At 51.2% G+C, this 24762-nt stretch overlaps 8 protein-coding genes across 8 annotated transcripts; 3 read left to right on the forward strand and 5 right to left on the reverse strand.

Annotated features, from left to right (window-relative positions):
- Positions 1 to 84: 84 nt before the first annotated feature.
- Positions 85 to 2039, reverse strand: EDD37DRAFT_76892 (uncharacterized protein). Its single transcript, XM_062820266.1, has 2 exons — positions 1687 to 2039; positions 85 to 1635 (listed from the first exon to the last, which is right to left on the reverse strand). The coding sequence occupies exon 2, from the start codon at positions 1593 to 1595 to the stop codon at positions 228 to 230; it is 1368 nt and encodes a 455-aa protein (XP_062675858.1). The 5' UTR covers positions 1596 to 1635; positions 1687 to 2039; the 3' UTR covers positions 85 to 227.
- A 1361-nt stretch (positions 2040 to 3400) lies between these two features.
- EDD37DRAFT_76500 (uncharacterized protein) lies at positions 3401 to 4529 on the forward strand. The gene has a single exon (XM_062820263.1). The coding sequence runs from the start codon at positions 3643 to 3645 to the stop codon at positions 4237 to 4239; it is 597 nt and encodes a 198-aa protein (XP_062675859.1). The 5' UTR covers positions 3401 to 3642; the 3' UTR covers positions 4240 to 4529.
- Positions 4530 to 4952: 423 nt separating this feature from the next.
- Positions 4953 to 6940, reverse strand: EDD37DRAFT_76534 (chromatin remodelling complex Rsc7/Swp82 subunit-domain-containing protein). The gene is made up of 3 exons (XM_062820265.1): positions 6693 to 6940; positions 5608 to 6640; positions 4953 to 5557 (listed from the first exon to the last, which is right to left on the reverse strand). Exons 1-3 carry the CDS (start codon positions 6739 to 6741, stop codon positions 5110 to 5112), a joined length of 1530 nt encoding a protein of 509 aa, XP_062675860.1. The 5' UTR covers positions 6742 to 6940; the 3' UTR covers positions 4953 to 5109.
- A 1931-nt stretch (positions 6941 to 8871) lies between these two features.
- Positions 8872 to 11781, forward strand: EDD37DRAFT_557649 (protein-serine/threonine kinase; the record flags this gene model as incomplete). The annotated part of the gene is made up of 3 exons (XM_062813719.1): positions 8872 to 8936; positions 9086 to 10330; positions 10386 to 11781. 3 exons carry the CDS (start codon positions 8872 to 8874, stop codon positions 11779 to 11781), a joined length of 2706 nt encoding a protein of 901 aa, XP_062675861.1.
- Positions 11782 to 12407: 626 nt separating this feature from the next.
- Positions 12408 to 13326, reverse strand: EDD37DRAFT_76367 (uncharacterized protein). The gene has a single exon (XM_062820262.1). It carries the CDS (start codon positions 13023 to 13025, stop codon positions 12558 to 12560), a length of 468 nt encoding a protein of 155 aa, XP_062675862.1. The 5' UTR covers positions 13026 to 13326; the 3' UTR covers positions 12408 to 12557.
- Positions 13327 to 13591: 265 nt separating this feature from the next.
- On the reverse strand, positions 13592 to 17340 carry EDD37DRAFT_671750 (isoleucyl-tRNA synthetase; the record flags this gene model as incomplete). Its single annotated transcript, XM_062819427.1, has 2 exons — positions 13592 to 14760; positions 14782 to 17340. 2 exons carry the CDS (start codon positions 17338 to 17340, stop codon positions 14080 to 14082), a joined length of 3240 nt encoding a protein of 1079 aa, XP_062675863.1. The 3' UTR covers positions 13592 to 14079.
- An 80-nt stretch (positions 17341 to 17420) lies between these two features.
- EDD37DRAFT_77094 (p115 like vesicle tethering protein) lies at positions 17421 to 20745 on the reverse strand. Its single transcript, XM_062820267.1, has one exon. The coding sequence runs from the start codon at positions 20561 to 20563 to the stop codon at positions 17645 to 17647; it is 2919 nt and encodes a 972-aa protein (XP_062675864.1). The 5' UTR covers positions 20564 to 20745; the 3' UTR covers positions 17421 to 17644.
- Positions 20746 to 21301: 556 nt separating this feature from the next.
- On the forward strand, positions 21302 to 24685 carry EDD37DRAFT_77170 (exoribonculease Dhp1). Its single transcript, XM_062820268.1, has 2 exons — positions 21302 to 21691; positions 21748 to 24685. The coding sequence occupies exons 1-2, from the start codon at positions 21385 to 21387 to the stop codon at positions 24567 to 24569; spliced, it is 3129 nt and encodes a 1042-aa protein (XP_062675865.1). The 5' UTR covers positions 21302 to 21384; the 3' UTR covers positions 24570 to 24685.
- Positions 24686 to 24762: the final 77 nt, after the last annotated feature.

The following is a 24762-nucleotide window of genomic DNA, read 5'->3' on the forward strand; positions in this document are numbered from 1 at the left end:
CGTAATAAGTCGTTAGATGCAAGCTCGATTAAAGATTTTTTGGTGACTCGTCAAGAAGCGCTCATAGCCCGAAGTGATGAGCACGAGATCTGATGGTTTCGAACGTCGTATTCGAGACCATGGCCAGAATTGGCAGTGATGTAACAGAACCGAAGTGACAAGGCGGTTCGATAACTTTTTGGCCGGATCCAACAAATCGCTAAACGCTGGAAGTCGGCGAAACAGTTTTAGCCGACAACAGTTTGCATAGGATATCCCGCATGACTGAAGTAGTAGTCTGAGTGTTTAGCGTGCAGCGCACAATTGCAGTTGGGTCCATGTGTCATCCAGTTGTTTGTTGTAAGGCCTGCAGGATAGGAGAACTGGCCATACGCTGGAAGTTGATTGCGTTGGGCATTGTATGCAGAAGCATTGCCGGAGTGGTAAGACTGACGACCGAAACCTGAGCCGGATGGTGTATATGACCAGGTTGGAGTATAATAGTCGGGCGTAGCCGGACCGCTATGCGGTGCAGATGGTGGTGAATACTCCGAGATGTATGGCTGGACCCAACGTGTGTCGTACTGTGAGCCCTGTTGATATTGAGGAGGAATCGGGCCTTCTGGAGACATAAGTGGCTGCTGGTGGTGAAGAGAATGACTGCGACGGATCTTGGTCTCGATAGGAGCCAGCTTCTGCATCTCTTTGACTTTCTCAAGTTGAGCCTTCTCTTCATATGCATGCCAGTGTTCAACCCACATGAAGAAGCCTTCCTCTTCATCATACATCATGCCATGGATCTCCCAGTTGAAATCTGTAAGCCATTGTAGCTCCATCATGTTCAACTCATGTACAGGAATGCTGCTGACTTCAGCCCAAGAGCGGTTTTGGAACGTATTATCGTCAAGGAACTTGCTGCCAAGTAGGAGGCAGGTAGTGAGCATGCGATACACGGTACCCGATGACGAAGTCGATTGTCCCCGCTCACTCAGTTGTCTCATCCTGGATGCGAGATAGAAGAGACCCAGCATGATCGTGGAGCTCGGTAGGCGAGTTGACGACAGAATCTGCGAGACGTATTTCCGGAATTGAGACGATGGTGAAGACTCCGGAGTCACAAGATTCTGAGACATCTCAGCGACGAAGTTGGACATTAAATCCATATCGTAGTCCAAATGTTGTGCCACACCCCCAGTAGGCTTCTCCTCTTTTGGCTTTGGTTCAGTTGGCTGCTGTGTGTAGTTTCCTGAAAAATCCAAGGCATCGGTGGCACGAATCGGAGGCAACATGGGTGCTCCGACAGCATTGAATCCATATTGAGCAGTAGCCTGAGGAAATGGCTGAGGGTACGGGTACTCTTGAGAAGGATGACCATGTCCAACTCGTGAGCCTTGAGCGGCAAGAGGGTGCTGAGCAGTGTATGCGGGCGGAGCCTGGTATCTGTCGGAGTATTCTCTTGTCGACAGTGACCGTCGAGGATGGAAGCTCTGCGATGGATAATAGCCACGTTCCGATACAGCGCTCATTGGCGTGAGATAGGCATTCTGGTACTCAGGAGGGGTGGGAGGAAGCCGAGCATGCTGCCCGTTAGGGCCCCAGGAATGGTAAGAAGGCATGGTCGGGTGATAGAAGTGAGGAGAGCAGACAGCCGCAGCCCTGATATTGTTAGAAATGGACGTGCCGTTGTCGGGTTCAATTGCTTCTTACCTCTGCCTCCGCCGACTGCGGCAACGCACGAAGCGTTGGGAGTCGGAGCACTTGTTTGCTGTAGGCTCAGTAATCGAGCATGGAAGAGGGGTAGGATGATGCCGCGGTCAATTTCTGAGGTTGATCGCGATATCGAAGATTAATAGAGGTGGTTATTTGCAAATGGTGGGATGTAGAAGTGTTTTGGTGTTGCGGTCGTTAGATCGGCAAACGACGATAGTGTACAATCTCTTTTCGAGGAGGCTCAAGGTTGGTGAAGAATGATGGACAAGACTTAGTGAAAAGCTCGTCAAGATCGTCAATTGAGGGTTGCGTAAGGTAAGAGGCGGTGTGAGCCGGATCTTTGTTGAAGGTGGCAGCCTGCAGCGTGATTGAAGTCAGAACGATGGCGAGGTTCAGCGGGTGCGCGGCTAAGTAATTGGGCTCAGCCAGTTACAGCCGGGGTGATTTGATGGCAAGACGGCTGAATTGAGGGAGAAGAACATACCAAAGTGGTGTCACCTCAATCCGCACTGACTCTTGAGCAATGGACTGCGCCTTGTGGTGACTGAGACAGGCTGTTACGCGTTTGTTGTTTGGTTTTGAAGTCCAGCGAACAGGTGTTGTGAGGGAAAACTGAGGCCTCGGACCTGAAGAAGAAACCGGCGGGAATGGGGAAACACAGCCACTAGCGAGGCGAGGGTCGTCCGTAGTGAAAAGGCTCTGACCGGGTCGTGACTCGCGAGTGAGGAAAACCTCAAATTGGCCACTGAGTCTAATAGAAGGGTGCCTAGGCGACAGATGGACGGAAGGGTTATGGCCAAAGTCGGTAGCCTGGCGACGGTGGTGCGGTGGGAAATTGTGGCAATCAAGCTGACCGTAAGGAGTCGTCACTCAAGAGGCAGGCGTGGGCCCGGGTCCGAAATTACCACCCTCTGAGGGCTGGAAAAATCCTTCAATCGTTGGCCAGGAATAGCAACGGTGGCTGAACCAACAACCGAACCAACCAACAGCAACAGTACGTCGGGAGGTGTCTAGAGGGAGAGAGGTTTTGAGGTAAGAAGTGATGGAGAGGTTTAGATGGAGGAAAAGATGATTAAAAGGGTGGATGAGGGAGATTTCGTGGGAAAGGATGATGAGGTTGACAGAACGGGTTTTTGGGAGGGGAAAGGGGACCAGAACCAGCACCGCAACGACGTGCAGCAGGTGTTTCTTAGCGGGTGGATTTTGGAGGGTCGTCGATGGCAAAACGAGCGAGGAGGGCGGAGGGCGAAAGCCGCGACAACGACAGGACGGGTCTTGGGTGGCAGTCCAAGCGGAGGAGAAAGAGGATAAAGTGGCTGCAGACGAAGAAGACGACTCGGAGGCCAATTGACCATTCAGCAAACAGGTTCGAGGAAAAGGGGAGCAAACATGCAGGGTAAGTTTCCTAGGTAAACAGCTAGGGGAGGAGTGATAGCCGATTGTGGTCTTACTGGCGTTAGAATACCCTGAAGGACCGGCCTGGGGGGGAAGACTGAAAGGGATTTTTGGGCCAGTCACAATGAAGCCAAAGACTGACTTTTTAGGCCCTCGTCAAAACTTGTATGGATCGAGGACTCTGGGGCTGACTTTGAAGAGGCGATGATGAAGAATAATGAATGTGTCAAAGTGTTTTACTTGCAAGTCACTGGGTATTCCCGTTTGCAAGTCCTCATCTATCTTCACCTTCATGGGGAGACTTCGAATGCATTGTTGTGGTACGCAATTGCAATTCTAGATCGGTTTGGTTGTAGAGTCAAACATCCAGCCAGTTTCAAAGCTCAGATCACGTTGGTCTCCCACAAACACTGAACGTGACCTTTGAGATTTTATTTAATAATGGTCACCAGCCTAACCGACGCGTGTTGAACTTTGTCCGGTCCGCCCGAGTCCGCCGTTAACTACATCGCTTTTGTCGTAGACCATTCATTTTTTGTGCTGCAGTAACTGCAGTAAATGACTCTCTGTTCATCATTCCTCACATGTTTATCTTCGCCCGTTGCATGTCATCAATCTGCGCCCCTCGGGGCCTACGAAGATCTATACTTGAGTGTCCTTCACAGGTTCCGACGCCCGACATTGATTATGATAAACCTGGAAGCAGTAATGCAGCATTATTCTTGTCTACATGACATCAGTTTCTCTCTGTCTGAATTGTACCCATATTTCTTTTTAAGACCTGCATCCTGTCTTTGTGCCGTTTGCCACCGATCGTTACTTGCCATCTGTCATTCGCGTGATGAGGGTGCTCCGTATATCGAGCCATTCAGACGGTATCTAGGCTGTCTCTCCCAAAAGTCTGCCCTGTTGTCAGGAGTCTTTTGTGCTCCGCATCCACAAGCCACATTCATCACGATCTTCGAAGAAGAGAGCCTACCCAGGCACGTCTGCCTTGTGACTCAACACTCACACCTACTAGGTATTTTGGAGGCCATCAATGCTACACGCTCAATGTCGCCCCTGCTTCCACGGTGTTGCCTAATAACTAATGTGCTCATCGCTCATCGTCCAGCAGACCTTTTAAGCCCGGCGTCATACCATAGTAAGCAATAGGTTATGCACATATGGCCACGTTTTTTGGAGTAGGACGACACCGCCTTGCACGGGGTATGTACAACGACATCATCGTGCGCCCTCACGTGCCATTTTCAGATTCCGACTTACTTCTCACTGCCTTGGGTCATGATGATTCCTTGTAGGTTATCATGCATGTAACTTTCCCCAAGCGATAGCCTTTCAGAGGGCACAGATAGGCTTGGGCATCGAATGTGCAAAACCACGGCGGAAAGAGAGGGAACTGCAAGAACGGGCATAAATGCCCCACATTCAGGAAAATTCAACGCAGTCACGAAACACGCCGTAGAGGAGTGTAGCCATATTGCATGATTGGTTCAGCGGCACAATGCTCAATAGTGAAGAATTGCATCGACCCAATCATGTTTCCCCTAATGACTTCCACTCCACGAAATCCGGCGAGGATCGGTTCTATCTGTGCGAGTACTGTGTGTGTATTGTTCTAATTCACACGCACTCATCTTCGTTTGCAAGATATGCAATTGGGGGTCGGGTTTCGCGGCCGGCCTCAGCGTCCCATTCCGAATCTGCAACATCGAAACCTGGTCTGTAAGTTCCGGTTACCAATCGTGGAGGGAAGGTCCCAGTCCAGCTTCGAGCTTGAATGGATCGTGGTTCTGCTTAGAACCCTCCGAACATTGCAGATTGATTGATTGTCTCGGTCTCCGAAGCGGAATGAGGTCGCCTGTATTGATCGAAGCATGCACCTTCACCCAAGCAAAGGCTTCATGAGTCTTTGGTGAAGCCACAATAACCCTTATGCTTGGTGGCATCTTCCCTGCAACCTCGGCCTGGAAGTCGTGTTTTCTTTAATGCCTGGAACACGTCCTAGGCTGACCTGCTGAGTGCTCATCTTGGATACCAATCGACGGATGAGAGGAAGTGCGCACGTAGACCGTCCGCACGTTCGGAATGCCACTTGCTACGCCAGCTGGCCTCGCGTGACTTTGCCGCTTCAAAAGCGTCCAGGCACTCCGGCGGTAGCTCTTCCAGTATCGTGGCGGGAATGGACGAAAGCCCTTCATCTTCTCCGTCCGAACCTGGTCGTCCAAGCCATGACTCTGGTGCGGTTTCAAGGCAGAGGTCGTGTATCCGGAAATTCCTGCCATACACCGGGTCAAGTTTGGGCAGTCTTGGTACTTGTTCCAATAATTCAAAATCATTCTCGTCGTGGACGACTTCCCATCGAGCATGCGTTGGCTGCATATAACTCGGCCAGTGCATGGCGTTAGTGTGAATGTCGTATACACCATTTTGGTTGTCCGAACGAGCAGCTGTAAGCATAGAATTAAAACGACTGGCACGAGAATTAGTCAAGCCCTGTTTCACGGGCTCTCATCCGCTCACCTGGCTTCCCTGGCATGTTCGTACATCCAGTTGTCACTTGTTACCACAATCTTGCGTCTCTTGATGTCCTGTGCTTTGGCAATGGGGCCTGGCACACTAGAGGCGTTGGTGTGGTAGACCGCGCTCGCACCATGCCATGCAACATACTGATTGCGGTTATAGGGCTCTCCAGGTGCCGGTAAACGGTCGTCGGGGACAGCCAATTCACCTTCCACATCCCCTCGTTCGCGTGCCGCTTGAGTCTGATAGTCGTCAATGACCTTCTTTCCCCCAATCACGATCTTTGCTCCAAACTCGCGGAACACTGAGCGAGCGGTTACAACACCAATAGCTCGGCCCTTGTAGGAATGAGGGAGCACATCCCGCTCGATGAGATCTCGTTTCTCGTCATCGTCAATGATGATCTTGTACAGATTCGGATGTTTCTGGAAGAAGAGGTAGGAATCACGAAAGCCGATGCATCGTGCTGGCTCGGTGGAGAGCATGTAAAGTCGCTCGTCTCTTCCCATAATGGTGAACGTCCGCACGCGATATTCTCTCCCATCCAAAAGCTGGCCTCTCTTATCCACTTTCGTTTCTCCTTCCGGGTCTCCAGGCAGTTCAACCTCATCATTTACGATCTGCATTGGGTTTCCATTCAGATCGAGAGGAGCTGGTGTTCTTGTAACGCCGCCCCTGCCTCTCCATCTCCCGCCTCGATGGCCACGGAAGCCACCCCTCCTCTTTGGAGTGCTAACCTCTGAAGTAGCGTCATTATTTTCGTCGTCGGAGAGCGGTTGCCGGTTCTTGGGTGGTCGACCCAGCCGCTTCCGTCGTCCGAATTGTAGGGACGGTCGGCCGCGTCGAGGAGTCGCCGAACGAGAAGGTTGCGCCGAGTCTCTGGACGGTGTAGGAGCCTCTTCTGCTTCATTCATGTCTTCATCCTCTTCATTCTCTCCGTTCTCCTCATCATCTTGTGGTGTCGCTGGACCTCCAGGACTAGCATCTGCCATCTCCTCATCTTCATTATCCGATATGTTTGGGATCGGTGTTCCTGCCAGTTGTCAGTCGCGAAAATCTGAAATGTGATACGTTAAACAACGCACTCATCGAAGCCTGAGCGGCTTGCGCCGCGAGACGTGGTCGCCGAGCCATATGCGCAAGTTGGGGAAAACCACAACGCTGCACCAAGTTGGTACCTGAATAGTGGACTCTAAAGCTTCAGAAAACAGTCGCACCAGCCTCAGGCTAGCAAGTCGCGTCGCCCGATATGGCTAGCCTTGGCACTGATTATCCACGGTGAATCTCAAGGTCTCAAATGGCATACCGCTACGGTGAGGCAAGTTGCTTACTCTACATCTTGGATTGATGACCAGGCTGGTATTGGTTTACGACAAACCGGACAATAGTCACTCTTGCCTTGCAGCAGGCAAGAAATGTCCTCAACGCTCCGTTGACATCCCTGTTCACTTAGGTGAAACATAGCCACGCGACCAAGCCACGACTCTGCGCGATTGGATCGAAGTCACATATGAAAGCTCACGAGGCTCTTCATGAATCATCATAGTTGCACAAGAAGGCAGGATGCGAGCACTTCTCAGCCTTGCGTTGCAGTCAGACGGACGGTTTGCTCTCGAGTTACGCAAGCAACGGCCGTGTTCCATTCAAGTTCCACGACAAGCAGTCATCTGGACCACAGCCCGGGTCTAAAAGTAGGTCAGAAAGAATGGCACTTCTATTATTGGGAGGCCGGGGAATAGTATGAGCAAGGGCCCTTTCCCCGTGATAAATCCCCAGAAAGCATAATCGCAAACAGATCATGAGAGACGTGTTGATATCAGATCATCTGTCTCGCGAGGACTACAAGGCGCAGTTGTCCGTTGGAGGTCAATTTCTGCGTTCATATCCTTGGTGAAGTATTACCGTCGGAGTATGGCGATATACGATCCAGGTAGCCGTCGAGCCGTTAGGTATCTCAACCAACTCTAAAGTGCCTCTGCCGACGGTTGACCGTACCAAAGAACTGTTCCGGGCCAGGCAAGGTGGGACAAGGAACATGGCCTCGCAGGACCGCCGAAGCGATGTGACATGTGCAGGGCGATTTTTCGTTTCCTCTCAAGAATTTTCTGCTGTGTCAAACCCCATGTCGAAACATCGCCGGAATAGCACATGCAAACTGCGGCTTTCGCCTTGCGCATCAAAGGTGTTCAGCAGAATTACCCTAATGTCGTATAGCCTGATCCAGATCTTGTGAAGACTTCATCAAAGATCAATGTACGAGTCCAGACGATTTTCTGTTACAATTCTACTCCTCATTTGAGGCGGTCCATGCTGGGAATCGACCGCTTCAACGATCTCGTCAGGATTATCGCAACTCCTCAAGCAAACGGGTTTCATGAATGCAAACCTAGGTATGAATGACGTTGACGTGGACTCTCAATATCAAGAGTCAGTGTCTCGGTCTCTGTTCCGAAATACACACGTACCAAATGAGGGCGGTGACCGCTGTCTTTCCTTCTCTTTGCGCAATAGTCCGTCGGGAGCACAGCCCATGTCGAGCACGGTTAAGCTGAATCGAGTGGCTAAACCGATGACTTTGCATCCTCTTTCGACCTGACCAGGGCACAATAAAGTATTATCGTTATTCTCTCAGCTACCATAGGTAGCCTATAGTCGCCAGAGGCTTACCTGGTTCGCCCATGGTATCCAGAATTTTCGCCCTCTCCGGGTGTATCTCTGCCTATGACATCTCCCTCAAGGTTTGATTCTTCTTGTTATGACTCGCCCTTCAACCGAAAGCTACGCCCTGTTGCGATTGTCGAGCCACCTTGAACACCCCATCCCACCGAAACTCAGGTGGTTACTTCCCGCCCATAGTAACCCGAGTCAATAAGCCCGCCAAAAATCCACGAGGTCCATTTTTCGCCTGCGACTCGATTATATCACCGTCACCCTTCGCCCCTTGTTGAACTCGCTGTCGCTACCATCTAATCTACGTACCCTTCATCTCCACCATATTCGCACATTCTGGGTCAACCACTTTCGCCTTGAATCAGAACTGAGTGTTTCCGAGAAATACTCTTGCTCCCAATCCCTGCCAACCAGCCTCCGAAAATCTCCAATTTCTGCACCACTTTCGTCACTCGCTCGAGCCTTCCTGCGGAAAACCCAGGGAACTCTCCCCTCCACAAGCGGAGCGACTGCGGTTGTGTTCAGCAGAACATTGGGAAACTGCCGCTTCGTTGAGCATCTGAGGAGGAGGACTACTAAACGCAAGCCGCCAGTATGGCGCACAGTGGAATCAACCCACAGGCAGCAGCCGACCTTTTGAGACAAGCCATGGCACAAAAGTATGCGCAGTCTTTTCCTATAGCAAATCCTGTCGAATTTGAGGTGCTGTGAATGATCGAGCTGCAATGGCGGGGCTATTTCATACTTTCACTTCAATTTTGAGAGACTATGCTAGCACGTCCGCAGAATCCTCCGCTGACCTTTGAAGCAGCAGTGCCAGACATGAGTTTCGAGACGATCTTCAGGATCACCTGGGATCGGGCTCGCCCACGCCATCCGGGGTTGCGACGCCACAGCCAGACCTCCACGACAAACGACTACCGGGTATTAATCACGGCTACTTTGGCCAGGTGGGTGGAGATCCTTCTCAGAGCACACCCTTACGGTCATCCCAAGCTGCAAAACGCCCTGAAAACACCGAAGAACCTGCACATTCCTCGTTGAAGGTCAGGAGAGAAGATGAGGATCGACGAGCGTCCTCTACCTCCCTGGGCTCCATGGTGATGGTTGAGAGGGAACAGTCGTCGGTCCCTACTCCACCACCAGATGAACCTCATCAAGAGTCCGGGCAGACCGTTACACAGACTGATCCCTCTCAACTACCGCCAACACCTATCTCGTCCGCCGCTTCAGTGGTGCACCGGGATGGCGAGGCTGCAGAGAATGGCTCATCCATGCTAGACGGTGGCATTGCTTCCATCACGCAGGCTTTGAGGAACTTCGTACTTCCCAAAACTGCCTTCGGAGTGAAGGAGCGTCGCCACCAGTCTCTGCCTGTTTCCAGCGTTACCAAAAGCAATGTTTCTGCGGCACATATTTCCAACCCTACATCGTCTACTCACTCTTCGCATCCGCACAGCCCTCAGCCTTCATCTCCAAGTTCTGCTAAGCCACCTTCTGAGATTCTGCAAGAAACACTTGAGCTAACTTCAGACGTGGCCGATGGGTCGCGTAATAAGAGCACACCTCCTCTCACACCTCGAGCCTTATCCCAAGAAGACCGACGACCAGAAACGCGGTCAACACTCTCAAGCACCAGCATCCCTGCGGGCGATGCAAGTGCTGCACCCGAGATTGCTGAACCCGAGAAGCCTGTGTCTCTTTCAAAGGAGTCAACTCCCACTACCACTGCTCCTCGGGGCAAACTTTCAATTAAAATCGCTGAGGCTCGGAACTTGAAGCCTTCGTTCGACCCTTACGTGGTCTGTCAATTCGAGTGGAATGAATTTGTTACCAAGGGTTCCAGACACGACAAAATGGACGTTGACGGTGATGACCGCAAAGGCCCCGTCTCTGCGTTACAGTCAATCCCAATTCGACGGACTGATAGCGATATGGGAAAGCCCATGGCCATCCCTATGCGCAGTCGTCAGAGTAGCACTAATGGCCAGTCTGGGGATGAAAGAGGACTTGGCAAGGTCTCTGATCCCCAATGGAACCACGAAGCTACATTGTAAGTTGGCAACCCACGACCAACCCGTTTGGCACTATGGCTAACAAGCTGCAAGTGATGTTGTCAGTCATCAGTCCGAACTAGATGTAACAGTCTACGACCGCCAGAGCGAGGCTTTTCTTGGCCATGTTCGTCTGTGTTTATATCTTTCCGAGAAACAGCCCGATCTCGAAGGTTTCTTCCGACTCGAACCCAGAAGTGCAGAAGACCTGGACATCACGGGAGAGATCCACATCAGCATGCATTTCGCCAAAGTGGACAAGAAGCATTTCGGCCCGAATGATTTCCATATTCTCAAGCTGATCGGCAAAGGCACATTTGGTCAGGTCTACCAAGTACGTAAGAAGGATACACAGCGTATCTATGCCATGAAAGTACTTTCCAAGAAGGTCATAATCCAGAAGAAGGAGATTCAGCACACTATTGGAGAGCGAAACATACTGGTGCGGACTGCCACAACCGAGTCACCTTTTATCGTTGGCCTCAAATTCTCTTTCCAAACGCCCACGGACCTCTATTTAGTGACGGATTTCATGTCCGGAGGAGAATTATTTTGGCATCTCCAGAAGGAAGGTCGGTTCAAGGAAGATCGTGCGAAGTTCTACATCGCCGAACTTATCCTCGCGCTCAAGCACCTTCACGAGCATAATATTGTGTACCGAGACCTCAAGCCAGAGAACATCCTTCTGGACGCCAATGGCCACATAGCGTTGTGCGATTTCGGATTGTCCAAGGCCAACCTGACTCAGGACGACACAACAAACACGTTCTGCGGAACCACCGAGTACTTGGCACCAGAAGTTCTGCTCGACGAGCAAGGTTATACGAAAATGGTGGACTTTTGGTCTCTAGGTGTTTTGGTCTTTGAAATGTGCTGTGGTTGGAGCCCATTTTATGCCGAAGACACACAACAGATGTACAAGAATATCGCTTTTGGCAAAGTGCGCTTTCCAAGAGATGCACTGAGTACCGAAGGTCGAAACTTTGTCAAGGGTCTGCTGAACCGCAACCCCAAGCATCGGCTGGGTGCGAACGGGGATGCCGGGGAGTTGATGCAACACCCTTTCTTTACAGATGTTGACTGGGATGCCCTGGGCAAGAAGAACCTGATCCCGCCATTCAAGCCCAAATTGTCCTCAGTGGCCGACACATCCAACTTTGATCCCGAATTCACCAATGCTCTCAACACCTCGTCTTCCTTAAACGCCCGGGCAGCCGCCATAGCCGCGGGCGCAAACCCGGCATCGACACCTCTGTCGCCGACCATGCAAAACGCCTTCCGAGGATTCACATTCGTGGATGAGAGTACCATGGAAGAGCGCTTTGGCGGGTCCGAAGAGCCGGAAGATGAGAGACATGATGAGCCCAGCCTGTCACGCTCTAGGACACAAGAGCACCGGATGAGCGGCGTTCAACGCACTGGAGATGAAGGTTTCTTCTTCGAAGAATGAAAAAATGTTGTACTTTAGTCTTTTTTGGACAACCAAACCCTCAGGCATGGGGGTTCAGCATCTGTCGATATGTCGCTCACACAGCCACAATAAGGGGGGAAACAGCATCGTTCGTCATGGTGTTCCTAATTGTCGTCTTGTCCATACCCCTGTAGCAGAACGCCAAAAAAAAAGCAAGTGCCAGTCAAGGAATAATGAAAATAATTCGTTATCGTTGCCTTTGGATGGTTAAAGTCCATGTTTCAGTCTCATCGTCCTTGATGAAATTAAGTCTCCTTATTCTCTCTCATACTTGCAAGGGCCCCGACAGAGTGAGCTTGCCTCTGCGACGGACAGGTCGGACTTATGTCGAAGGACGGCTGTCTGATGGGAGGGGAAAGTCCAGTCACGAAGGCACGAGGAACAGGTATATTTGCGAGGCTTTGCGCCCTTGTCGTGCACTGCAGGTCTACATCGGACGATCAATCGGATACTGAAATCTAATTGTTGTGGCTGCCGTCAATGAGTCTTGTTATGCTATCTGCCTAGCTGATGTGAAGCGCTGCTAATGAAATACATGCTGAATGGGTATCTTGACCTGCACGAGAACTGAACGGTCGACGTGTTGCAGTGCCTCAGGTTTTGAGGTCGATAGGAAAAAGGTCTATGCTGTGGTATCAATAATTTGCAGGTGCCGTCATGGTATCATTCTTCCGTTCCGTCTGGAGTCTCAGGTCATCTGCTCTTCTTCAGCTATTCGTGTTCATCCGAATCGTGTGATCGCTGGGGCTGGTTGTTCACTTGTGTGAGAGTTCAGTCGTGGTCCTGCCAGTACCGTACGAAGCCGCTTCAGCGCTGTCACCACTGACGGTGGTAGTGCCGACAGGTGGTTTGCCGCTCTTCGCAGCGAGACGTTGATCTTCCTCACTCATCTTCTCGAAGCCCTTTTCTTGCATGTTCTTGTTGCGGAGCATCGTGCCGGTGGCTGCTTGGAGACTGCCTGTCACGCCGTGTGCCATGCCCTTCAGGTCTCCGACGACTTTGCTTGAGGATTTGGCGCTGGGGTCAGTGGTCGAGTCGGAGGACTGGAAGGATTGAGTGTTGCCTATGGTATTGGGGTCGGTGTGGCCAGCATGATGCTGGTGGCTCTGGTGAGAGGGAGCAGTGGGATCGACGGCGTGGGGCTGGACGACTTTGTCGTTGGTTGTGGCTGCTGGGTATTCGGGGTTGTGGCCATGGGTGTGGTGAGTACCGTGGGAAGACATTTTGTCTGATAGATGAAGGTTCCTTTGAGAAGTGGTAGTTGTGGTTTGGGTATCGAGTTGATGGTTTGTGGATGGGAGTTGTAGACTGTGGAAGAAGGGTTTTATGCTGTCTGATGGATGCGTTGGACAGTGAAGGTGACACGAGAGTAACAGTGGGTGAAGGTCTAGTTTCACTTGGGCTTCAAAATGCCATCACAGAAAAGTGAAGATGCACTCTCACTTGCCTTGCCTCACGTCTGGCGTGTCCGCACCTGCCTGCGCGTTGCTCGTCTCACAGAATTGAAATCGACGTAAGAATGACATCATTGTGCATCTGTGAAAGACATGCTCACGTGCTTACCACGGAAAATATGTCCGGTCGATTTTTCGATATTGTCGTCAATGATCTTATGTTGTCCGTTAACTGCTTCTGCTTTGTGGCCACCGGTACAGCTATATCATCACTTCTTTTCTGTCGTTGATACTTTGCAGGAGGGTGACTCGCAGCAGGACCCCTCGATAATGTTGGCCTCATAACATCTACAGGCCCTCGTCCTCTTCTTCCTGCATTCAGCACCACTCAGGCCCGGGACTGTCCCGCCCCTTTGTCCGAGACAATTTGGTTTCCTCGAATATGCCTACAATGTCAGGCCGTGTGCGGCCAATCGAGAAATTCGCAGAAGCAGCGGCAAAATGCTCCGTCGAGGTACGTTCAAGTGTGTCTGGAGGCGTTACGCCTGTCTATACGAGAGATGGCTAATCCATACGTGGTCAGGCCTCTGCCTATGGGAAATGCGTACTAGCAGACTACCAATCGACGTACCAAGATATGTGCGCAAAGGAATTTATGAGGCTGAAGGATTGTTACCTGGTAAGGAGGCTTGTTCACGACATTTCTTCAATGTTCAGAAGATAGAGCTGACTTGGTTTCGTAGAAACATGCGAAGAAGTCTTAGAATCTTGACTCTTGCAAGAATCGAGCCATGAACCCATGCACTCATAACTCAATTCTGGTCACATAATCATACTATTTCTCATCGTTCGATCAGTAGTACCAGTACACTTCTCTGGTCCTTCAGAGCTTCAATAGCCTCAATAAGAAAGTGGCTTTCTGAACCTCCTGCACTTCCTCAACGATCAAGCTGTCTCCTTTGACGCCGTTCACAATCGGTCCTTCCACCTCCGTGACAACATGCTTGTCCACAGGCCGTCTGAGCGCTTTCTCAATATAAGAACTCTGCTGCTCAAAGACCTGTTCCAGGCCAAGCTTTTCTGGATCTTCTTGCACTTTGTACTCCATCTTGACATCATCAGTCGGCTTGAGATTCGCTTTTTTTCGAAGTTGTTGTACTCTGTTGATGATTTCACGTGCTAAACCTTCCTGCGCTAGTTCTGGGTACGATGCAACGTCCAAGATGGTGAGAACATCATTGTCCGTGTTCGTCTCCTGGTCCTTGGAGGCCTCGTCTTCCTTCAATGCTCGTCTTACCACCAGATCACCCCCCACGAGTTCGATGCCAGCGACACTCAGCTTGCCCGTCGACAGATAGTCCTTGCACTGCATGCTCGTGACTTCTGGCAGAGCTTTCTTCACCTTCTGCACATCCTTCTTCAGTTTCTTGCCTAGAACAGGCCAGTCCGCCGTAACACTGTATTGGACGTTGTATTTCTCCTCGTCTGACGACAACACCAGATCTCGTACGTTGAGTTCTTCCGCGATGTAGCCTTCCAGCGACCTGACATCGTCAAGATATTGCTGGTCTTTGTGGATGACTACCAGAGTCTTCAGGGGCGTCTTCAAGCCCATTGCCCTTCGTTCTCTCGATTGTCGAGCAAGTTCGATGACTTTCTGCATGCGGCCAACCCGTCTCTCAACGTCTGGATTGAACAGTTCTTCTCGAACTTCTGGGAAGGCAAGGAAATGTACACTTCGCATGTCTTCACTGTGCATGGATTTGGGAATAAAGGGAAGGAGTTTGGAATAAATGAGGTCGGCGATGAAAGGTGTGAACGGTGCCAATCCGCGCACCAGGGTGAACAAGACGTCGAAAAGCGTGTTGAGAGCATGAAGAGTGTCGTCCACGCCTAATTCGCCCTTCAGACGCTTGCGGTTGAATCGGATGTACCAGTTGGTGGTTTCGTCGATCAAATCTAGCAAGCCTGGAACGACTGTGTAGAGACGATACGCCGCCATCTCCTCGTTAATGTACTTGAGGAGACTTTGGGTTTTGGCCAGGATCCATTTGTCCATGACGTTTGTATTTGTCGATTCGGCCTTGGGGTCGAAGACGTACTCGATGCCCTCTACTTTCTTCAAGAGCTCAACTTGGCCCTCGAAGAATTTGTAGCTATTCCAGAAGGGTAGAAGCACTTTGGCGACGATCTCTTTGACACCGGCTTCTTTGAATCTCAAGGGCTCAGCCCGCACCACGGGTGAGTTGATCATGTAGAGACGAAGAGCGTCTGCACCATATTTGTCAATGACTGTGGTAGGGTCCGGATAATTCTTGAGACGTTTGGACATCTTCTTGCCGTCTTCGGCAAGCACGATGCCGTTCACCACGCAATTTTTGAAAGGGAGCATCTTTTTCAGGTGGATGCCCAAGATGACTAATGTGTAGAACCAACCCCGAGTTTGGTCCAGACCCTCGGCAATGAAGTCGCCTGGGAAGGTCTGTTCGAATCGTTCTGAGTTCTCGAAGGGGTAGTGTGATGAGGCGTATGGCATGCTTCCTGACTCGAACCAGCAATCAAAAACTTCTTCCACGCGCTTTAGGACGCCGTTGCCCTTTTGGCTCGGGATAGTGATGTCGTCGATGGTGTCGCGGTGGAGGTCAGTGATTTCACCTTTGTGACCGCTTAGCTTCTTCAGCTCTTCAATGCTTCCCACGGCGATGACTTCCGAGTAGTCTTCATTTGCCCAAAGCGGGATAGGTGTGCCCCAGTATCGATTTCTGGATATGTTCCAGTCGCGGGCATTTTTGATCCATTCTGCGAAGCGCTTCTCTTTCACGAAATTGGGAACCCAGTGTGATTTGGCGATGCCATCGAGCATGTCTGGGATGATGCTCGGGACCTTGTTGTTGCCGGCAATGTTGACGAACCAACCAGATACCGCACGGTAGATGAGAGGTGTGTCGGACCGCCAACAGAATGGGTAAGGATGGGTTAACTGACTTTCTCGGATCAGTCTTCCGCTCGCCTTCAGGTGCTTGATAATGTGCTTGTCTGCTTCCTTCACATGCTGGCCCACAAAGTCCGTGATCTCTTTGGTAAAACGACCAGTCTCGTCAACAGGGTTTGGTGGCAGCCTCTCATGACTAACAATGCCGTTTGCCATGCCAACCTGGAAATCGTCCTCACCGAAGGCAGGGGCCTGGTGGACCACACCCGTACCATCGTCGTCTGTGACATAGTCCGCCAGTAGGACCTTGAAGGCTGTGTCTTTGAACTCTTCCTGAAAGTAATCGAAAGGCGGCGTGTATCGAAGTCCTTTCAGGTCGGTGCCCTTGATCTTCTCGAGAATGGTAAACTTGGCCTTCTTCGGATCTTTGTATAGTGTCCGCAGTAGTTTCTCGAGCATGATGAATGTCTGCCCGGTCTCTTTGTCCTCAAACTTGATGTACTCAAACTTGGGGTTCACTGCCAAGGCAAGATTGGAAGGCAATGTCCATGGCGTGGTTGTCCAAGCGAGAAGACTTGTTTTAGGGTCGTCCACAAGAGGAAAGGCGATGACCACAGCAGGGTCTTGGGCTTCTTTGTAATTTGATTGCGCTTCGTGCTGGCTTAGAGGAGTGCTGAGAGCAGTAGAGAACGGCATCACCCTGTAACTGCGGTATACCTGGTTTTGATCATAGAGCTGCTTGAACACCCACCACACAGACTCCATGAAGGTAGCGTTCATGGTTTTGTAGTCGTTGTCAAAGTCGATCCACCGCCCTAGCCGGTCGATGGTCTCTCTCCATTTCGTCGCATATCTCATGACAATAGCTTTGCACTCGGCATTGTATTTGGCAATTCCCATCTCTTTGACCGCAGCAGGACCCGAGATGCTGAATTTCTTGTCAATCTCGTACTCAATTGGCAAGCCGTGGGTGTCCCAGCCAAATCTTCGCTCGACATAGTAGCCTTTCATAGACCAGTACCTCGGGATAATGTCTTTGATCGTGGAAGCCAGCAAGTGGCCATAGTGAGGGAGACCGGTAGCGAATGGCGGACCATCGTAGAAAGTGTAGGGCTTGTTCCCTTGCGAAAGCCGCAGTTGGGTCTGAAATGCGTCGATTTCTCGCCAGCGCTTGAGCGTCGCAGCCTCCTCTGCAGGGAAATCGACCGACATTCTTCGATTTCCTGAACTCGAATGCCAGCAGTATAGTAATGCTGTGATATTGAGAAGTGAGTCAGGCGCAGGAATATCACAATACGGACCTTGAAAACTTGGCGGTCAACTCGACTTGTACTCCGATTCGTCTGACTCACAAGGCTCTACCAGCCTCGTCAGAGAAGGGTGATTATGTAATATACAGGGTATCATTTTGGACAAACGTCCCTCTTTTCCTTGACTTGGTTTGTGTCGACCTCCCATGCAATGCTTCGCTCAAATGTCCAAAGATTCATTCCTAGCCTCCGCCTCTCGCAGTGCTTTAATCGACATCTTCCTCGGCTCCTTCGTCGTCTTCATCTCCTTCATCTTCGTCTTCTTCAACACCCTCATCTTCGTCTTCGGAGACCTCCTGTCCCAGTTCTTTAAGCTTCTTCTTGTCGGCTGATCTCTTCGCCTCGAGGTCTCCGAATACCACTAAGAGATCGTCAAGCTCAGTCTGAACGTCTTTACGTCCACTTCTCTCCTCCTTAAGCTCATCGCTCAAATGCTTTGACCGGCTTTCGGCATCTTGGGCACGGCTCTCTGCACGTTTCAGTCGCGCTTCGAGGTCATTCGTCTTTGATTTGTACTCGTCGTGTGCGGTCTTCAGATCTTCAGCGTGTTCATTTTGTGTCTTCTTCAGCTTGCTTTCCAAGTCCGCAATGGTACGTTTTAGGTCGGCTATTTCAGCAGCTTCCCTTTCGCGAGCCTGTTGAGCCTTAGAGTTCGTCTCGGCGATTTCTCGTCGGTGCTGTTCAATCAGAGCGGCCCGCTCGCTGGCGGCGTCTTTCTCTAGCAGCTTCAAGCGATATTCGGATCGTTGCACCTCCGCTTCATGCTGCTTTCTGGCGCTTTCAACTGTGGTCACATGCTCGTTTCGCCGACGGTTGAGCTCATCTTCATGGGTTTTCAGAAGCAGGCTTCGTTCGCGAGCGAACTCTTGCTGCAGCTTCTTCAACTCGACTTCGTGGTTGTCCTGCAAACTCTGATTGATTTGCTTGATCCTAGAGACCTCCACGGTAGACGATTCCCGCGTCCGCCGGTGGTCAAGTTCCTCTTGCTCCAACTTTCTTCCGAGTTGTAGCAACTCAGTATTAGCGGCTTCTAAGGCTTGCTTTTGTTCTTGTACTTCAGCCCTCAAGCCATCCACCAGGTCTCGTGACACGCCTTTTTGCACCCCGTTGCTCACGATTGACACTTCAAAGTTCGGGTCTCGGTCGATAGCGCGGAGGAACCTGCTAAAGTTGTCCTTTAGAAAATCGATGAATGTCTTGTCGAAAAAGACTTCTGGGAGTCCACCATTTCCGCCTTGAGGAAGGACTTCATAATCACGGACAAAAACATTCTCTCTGAGTTTGTTCAATCTATCGACGTAAGTCTCCCTACCGAGACTCGACAAGAGAAGGCTGTGAAGAGTGGTCCGTGGTATCGGAGAGTCTTTGGTCGAAAATTCGTAAATAATTCCCAATAGAAACGCGGAGAGACCCGCCACGAGTGGCATAGAGGTGTTTGCTATCTTCACCGCAGCCGCGAGCCCCTGAACAGTGCTTCCCTCTCCCAGAAGATCGTTCACCGCCTCGGGGCTTTCAAAAAGCCAAATGGCTAGGAGCATCAGGTATCCGAGCAAGGCGCGCTCATCTTCAGCGTGCTGCACGCCCGCAACAACATTACTTGTGATGGTCTGCACAAATGTGACAAGCTCCTCGCCACTTTCCGCATCGCCTTCCGTCACCTTCAGAGCGAGGTCTTTGGTCTCGGGGTCATCATTCAGAAGGTGCATAATGAGAACTGCAGCAAACCATTGTTGGTAGGGATCAGAGTTGCCGCGCGATGCAGGTGGTTCAAGTAATACTGTCAGCATGTTGGGAATGGCATCCTCACCGCTTTTGTGTCCTTCTATCGCTCTTTTCAGCACATGGGCTTTGATTCCAGGGTGTCCCTCGACAAATGCTTTCAGACAAGAGGTAGCTGCCAGTCGGACGTCGAATAGAGCAAGTGGTGCAGTCACTAGAGCGAGCTCCAGAAGTGATTCAATCACATTTCGTTCCCGGTATACCGCTTTGGGAGCCTTAGGCTGCTTTGCAGGCGATGCTGGAGAAGCATGCCCGTTAGTCGTAGCAATGTCTGCCTGTTTGATTGGCACCGGAAGGTCGCCAAAACGTTCCTGAAGGCCATGATTTCCCCGAATGATATCTCCACAGGCTTGCAGCGACTTGGCACGGATCCCGGTACTGTACGCTGGGTGAAAGGCGATGCGCAGAATGATTTCCAAGACTCCTGTCTTCCAGAATGCCTGTTGATTGACAACAGTGCCTTGAGAACCGGTCGCCAGGAACAATTGGACAACGCCCAGTAAGCCCCAGACATTCATATCTCTTTGGGGCTTCATCCATTCGGAGACTCCATCTCCAGAATCTTCTTGTTCAACGACCGCTGAAAGGAGCTTCTTGAGCTTCGGGATACCTCCGATCTCCCTAAAGTATGATTGATTGGACGTGTTGAGATTCAGCAAGTTGGCCAACAAAGATAGACAGTCCTGGACGGTAGTAGACCCATGGGTCAAGCCGCCGTCGCCTTCGATCAGTGCGAAGATACGGTCAAATGCATTCTCGAAAGCGACGACCTTTTGCAACTCCGCCGAAGTAGGAGTCAGCGCAACGAGAAGCACCAATGCCTCATTTCGTATTGCTTCTCGTCTGTCGTCCAGCACATTGGTAATTCGTGAGACTCCCAAAGGGGCTGCAAAAATAGCCTCCTGAGTTCTTTGTGGCCGAGCAGTTGACACGTGTGAGAGAATCTGTAGGACATAAAGGCGTAGGTAGAACTCGCCGGACTCTAGAAGGTCTAAAAGGGCTGTGATGTTGTCCTGACGTTGAGTGAACTCATCGGCGAGCCATAGAGTGATCTCTTCTGATGCCTCGGTTGATTTCTCGTCTGGCTCGAAGAGCATCAACAATGTCTCCAACACGGACTTGATTGTGTCTGAGTCTTCTCCATCTCTTCTGAGTCCGGCAATAAGATCTCTTAGGGCCCCAGACGCGACAGATGCTGGGTATAGCTTAGCGAAACTGCGCAGACCAAGAATCGCAGCACGCCTGTCTTCCAGCAACGTTGCGCTCGCCAGACGGCTGCTTAGAGTCTGGATGGTGTCGGTGGCATTCTGCCGCGCAGGGGCCTGGGCTTCCAATATTCGCATCATCGTGCAATGGTGGAAGTCGCACTCATTATAATATGTTGCCCGTCAAGCCGGTGTGTAGACAAGGTGGCATTGTGAGACAGGAATACTTCAATTCCGACGGTCGCCCCCTGCCAGTAACGGAGCGGCACTCGTTCGGTGAGTAGGGGAAGGAAAGAGCGTCGGATAGGTGGACGTCGGCCTGAGTAGAATAACTGCGGTGTCGAGTGGGCAGTGAATGTGTTTAGATCTTCAACAACGGCGCGGGTGAGGACACGCCTAAACTATTTCTGGGAGCCACTAAGTTAACATGTGACGAGGCTGAATCGCTATGCCCTACATAGCTTTACGGGCCCGCTACAAGGGAAGATAATGCAGAGAGTAAGACTACGCGGTAGATATGAGAGCTATGGTAGGTTCTGTGGACGTTTGGGCTGCACAGGACGTAAACCTCCTCATCTCTGTGTGGGTTGAACTCGATACCGTATCAAGGGCAATAATGACTGCAAGGCTACGCTCGGGCCTGGCCTTTTGTTGGAGCCAATTCGCCAAGCCTGCGACTTGAAGAACTCGATTCACCTCTCTCACCTTGAAGTCAGATTCCCCATTCATCACTTTTCGACGAAACTGTATCAATCATACTCACCAGATCTTTCAGGAATCATCATGAGTTCTTGAAGCGTATCTCATTCGCGTGTGAGGACTCAAGCATCTGTGCGCCTCCGTGCTTCCGCTCTCAAAGGCTGGTCGATCTGAATCGCCCACGCATCGCAGTAGGACTGTGTTGGTGCAATTCCTGATCTTACATTCTCAGTTCCCCATTCAGTCTCCTTGAGATCGGCACGATGGGTGTCCCAGCTCTTTTCCGATGGCTTACCAAGAAGTATCCCAAGATTATCACGCCCGTGATCGAGGAACAGCCCTACGAGATCGATGGCGTGCAATATCCTGTTGACACTACGAAGCCCAACCCAAATGGCGAGGAGATGCACAATCTCTATCTTGATTTCAATGGCATCGTACATCCTTGCTCGCATCCGGAGGACACACCTCCTCCTGCAAATGAGAGTGAGATGATGATGGCAATCTTCAAGTATACCGACCGCGTCGTCAATATGGTGCGCCCACGGAGATTACTCGTGATCGCTATTGGTGAGTGCAAAGACCGAGTCCACCGAAGATGTGCTTGATTTTCTAACACAGCACAGATGGAGTTGCTCCACGTGCAAAAATGAACCAGCAACGCGCGCGCCGTTTCCGATCAGCGCGAGATGCAAAAGAGGCGGATGAGAAGAAAGCGGAATTCCAAACACTCCTTCGTCAGCAAAAGCAGAGCAGAGGCGATGATGACGACGAAGACTCGACAGAACAAGACATAATCAAGAAAACATGGGATAGTAATGTCATTACACCTGGCACGCCTTTCATGTTCATTCTTGCTAAGTCCATTCGATATTGGGTTCAGTGGAAACTCAACACTGATCCGGCCTGGGCGGACCTGAAGGTCGTCATTTCAGACGCCAGTGTACCAGGTGAAGGTGAGCATAAGATCATGCAGTTCATCCGTTCTCAGCGTTCGGACCCTGAGTATGACCCCAATACTCGGCATGTCATGTATGGACTGGATGCCGACTTGATCATGCTTGCCCTTGCTACTCACGAACCACATTTCCGTGTCCTTCGAGAAGATGTCAATGTCAGAAATGCCAAAGCCAAAACCTGCAAACTCTGCGGCCAAGAAGGGCATTATGCGGAGAACTGCAGGGGCAATGTTAAGGCCAAGTCCGGCGAGTTCGATGAAAAGGGAACCACCGAAACACTGAAGCCTTTCATCTGGCTGAATGTCCCTATTTTGCGTGAGTATCTGGCCGCCGAGATGTTTGTCCCTGGTCAAGCCTTCCGTTTCGATCTTGAACGTGCCCTGGATGACTGGGTTTTCATGTGTTTCTTTGTCGGCAATGACTTTCTGCCTCATCTTCCTAGTCTGGACATTCATGAAGATGGTATTGACAAACTCATCGCTATCTGGAGAGACAATAACCCCGTCATGGGCGGCTACCTGACTTGTGACGGAAACGTCGATCTTGCTCGTGCACAGATCATTCTGCAGGGACTTGCCAAACAAGAGGATGCCATCTTCAAGCGCAGAAAACAGAACGATGATAGGAGAGAGGCTGGCCAACGCCGCCGAGACGAACAAAATCAGGCTCGTGAAGCTCGGGAGGCTCAACGTGGCCCGAAGAGACGTCGCAGCTCTCCTGATTATTCTGTAGGCGGTCGAGGCGATGGCCGTGCTCCTACTGGACCCGTCGAGACATTCGAAGCGACAAGCTATCCAACACTGGACTACAATGCGATTGTCAACAGAAGCACCGTGGATAGAGCATCCACTACCAACAAAAGTGCAGCTGCTGCCTTGAAGGAGGCAATGCTTGCCAGAAAGGCGGCAGCGGACACTGCAGCGAAAGATGGCGTCAACGGCACCGCACAAGCCGCAGATGCGGGTAACGCAACACCTTCATCTGCGCTGGGCAAACGCAAAGCCGATTTGATGCAAGACGAGCCTGGGGACAACGGCACACCTGGAAGGAACACGCCTATAGAGAAACCCCCTAACAACGCAAATCCCGATGACCCACCACCGGATACTGTGCGATTGTGGGAATCGGGCTACGCCGAACGTTACTATGAGCAGAAATTCCACGTTGCGCCTAGTGATATCGAATTTCGTCACAAGGTCGCCAGAGCCTATGTGGAGGGTCTATGCTGGGTTCTCCTGTACTACTTTCAAGGCTGTCCGTCCTGGACCTGGTATTACCCATACCACTATGCACCATTCGCCGCAGATTTTGTCGACCTTGACAAAATGACCATCAAATTCGAGAAAGGAACGCCTTTCAAACCCTATGAGCAACTCATGGGTGTACTGCCAGCTGCATCAAACCATGCAATCCCGCCAGCCTTCCATCCTTTGATGACAGACGAAGACTCCGCGATCGTGGACTTTTATCCGGAGGAATTCGAACTCGACGCGAATGGGAAAAAGCAGTCTTGGAAAGCGATCGTTCTTCTTCCCTTTATTGATGAGAAGAGACTTCTGTCAGCAATGGCAACCAAATATCCCCTGCTTACAGAAGACGAGCACGCCCGGAATGAACTTGGAAAGGACGCCCTGATAGTATCGGATAAACACCCATTGTATGACGACCTTGCGGTGCAGTTCTACTCGAAGAAGTCTAAAGACGGCAAGAATAACATGAAGCTATCAATGCGCAAGGGTCGCTTGGCAGGGCTTGTCACGAGAGATGCCGACTTTTTGCCTCACATGGATTTGGTCGGGCCGGAGGAAGACATCAAGTTGGAGCCTGTCGTCGACGATGACCGGTCATTGAGGGTCAATTTTACGATGCCGCCACCCACACATGTGCACAAGTCGATGTTATTCCCTGGTGTTGTACTCCCCCCAGCTGTGCTTGACAAGGGCGATTTGGCAATCCTGCGGTCCAAAGCCAGAAATTCAGGTCGAGATTTTGGCGGTGCTCCACTCTACGACAACACAAGACGCGATCATCACGATCAGCAGAACCGAGGAGGACGTATCAACTATGCTGCCGATCGACCGCCTCTTAACGCCGGCCCTCCCAGTAATACTAACAACCCTTTTGCTGCCTTGCTGGACCCACGCTTTGTGCCGCCACCACCAGGGCGAGGACCGCCACCACCGCCTCCCGTGGCAGGATATGGAGGCCAGAATGGTTACGACCGCTACCAAGCACCTGCCAATGGATCTGGCTATGGCGGATATACTAATGGACGCGGAGGATACGATAATCACCAGAATCAAGGCCGTGGTGGGCAGGACCAGTATCACTACGGAGATCAAGGCCAGGGTCAGTATCAAGGCAACAACCGACCGTACCAACAGAATGGTGGTCGTAGCGTCAGTGATGGACATCATCAGGGTCAGGGCCAAGGATATGGCTACGGACAAAGAGGTGGCAGCAACGATCAGGGCTATGGTCGTCGCTAGTCAACTGTCATCAATTCAAGCTCAAAAGCGGCGTTCCAGGAGCGTTGAGCTGATTTAGGGGTAACCTCGTGGTCAAAGGGCACTGGGACCGGAGCGTTCTCATACGAGAACAGGCGTGTGTGCCCTGTCAAACTGTCAGAAGTACTGCAAAGCCATTGCTTCGTGTAATAATACCAAAAAATGACCCACTCGT

This window comes from Exophiala viscosa (assembly GCF_022695815.1).
Source record: "Exophiala viscosa unplaced genomic scaffold EDD37scaffold_1, whole genome shotgun sequence".
In the NCBI taxonomy this organism is placed as follows: Eukaryota; Fungi; Ascomycota; class Eurotiomycetes; order Chaetothyriales; family Herpotrichiellaceae; genus Exophiala; species Exophiala viscosa.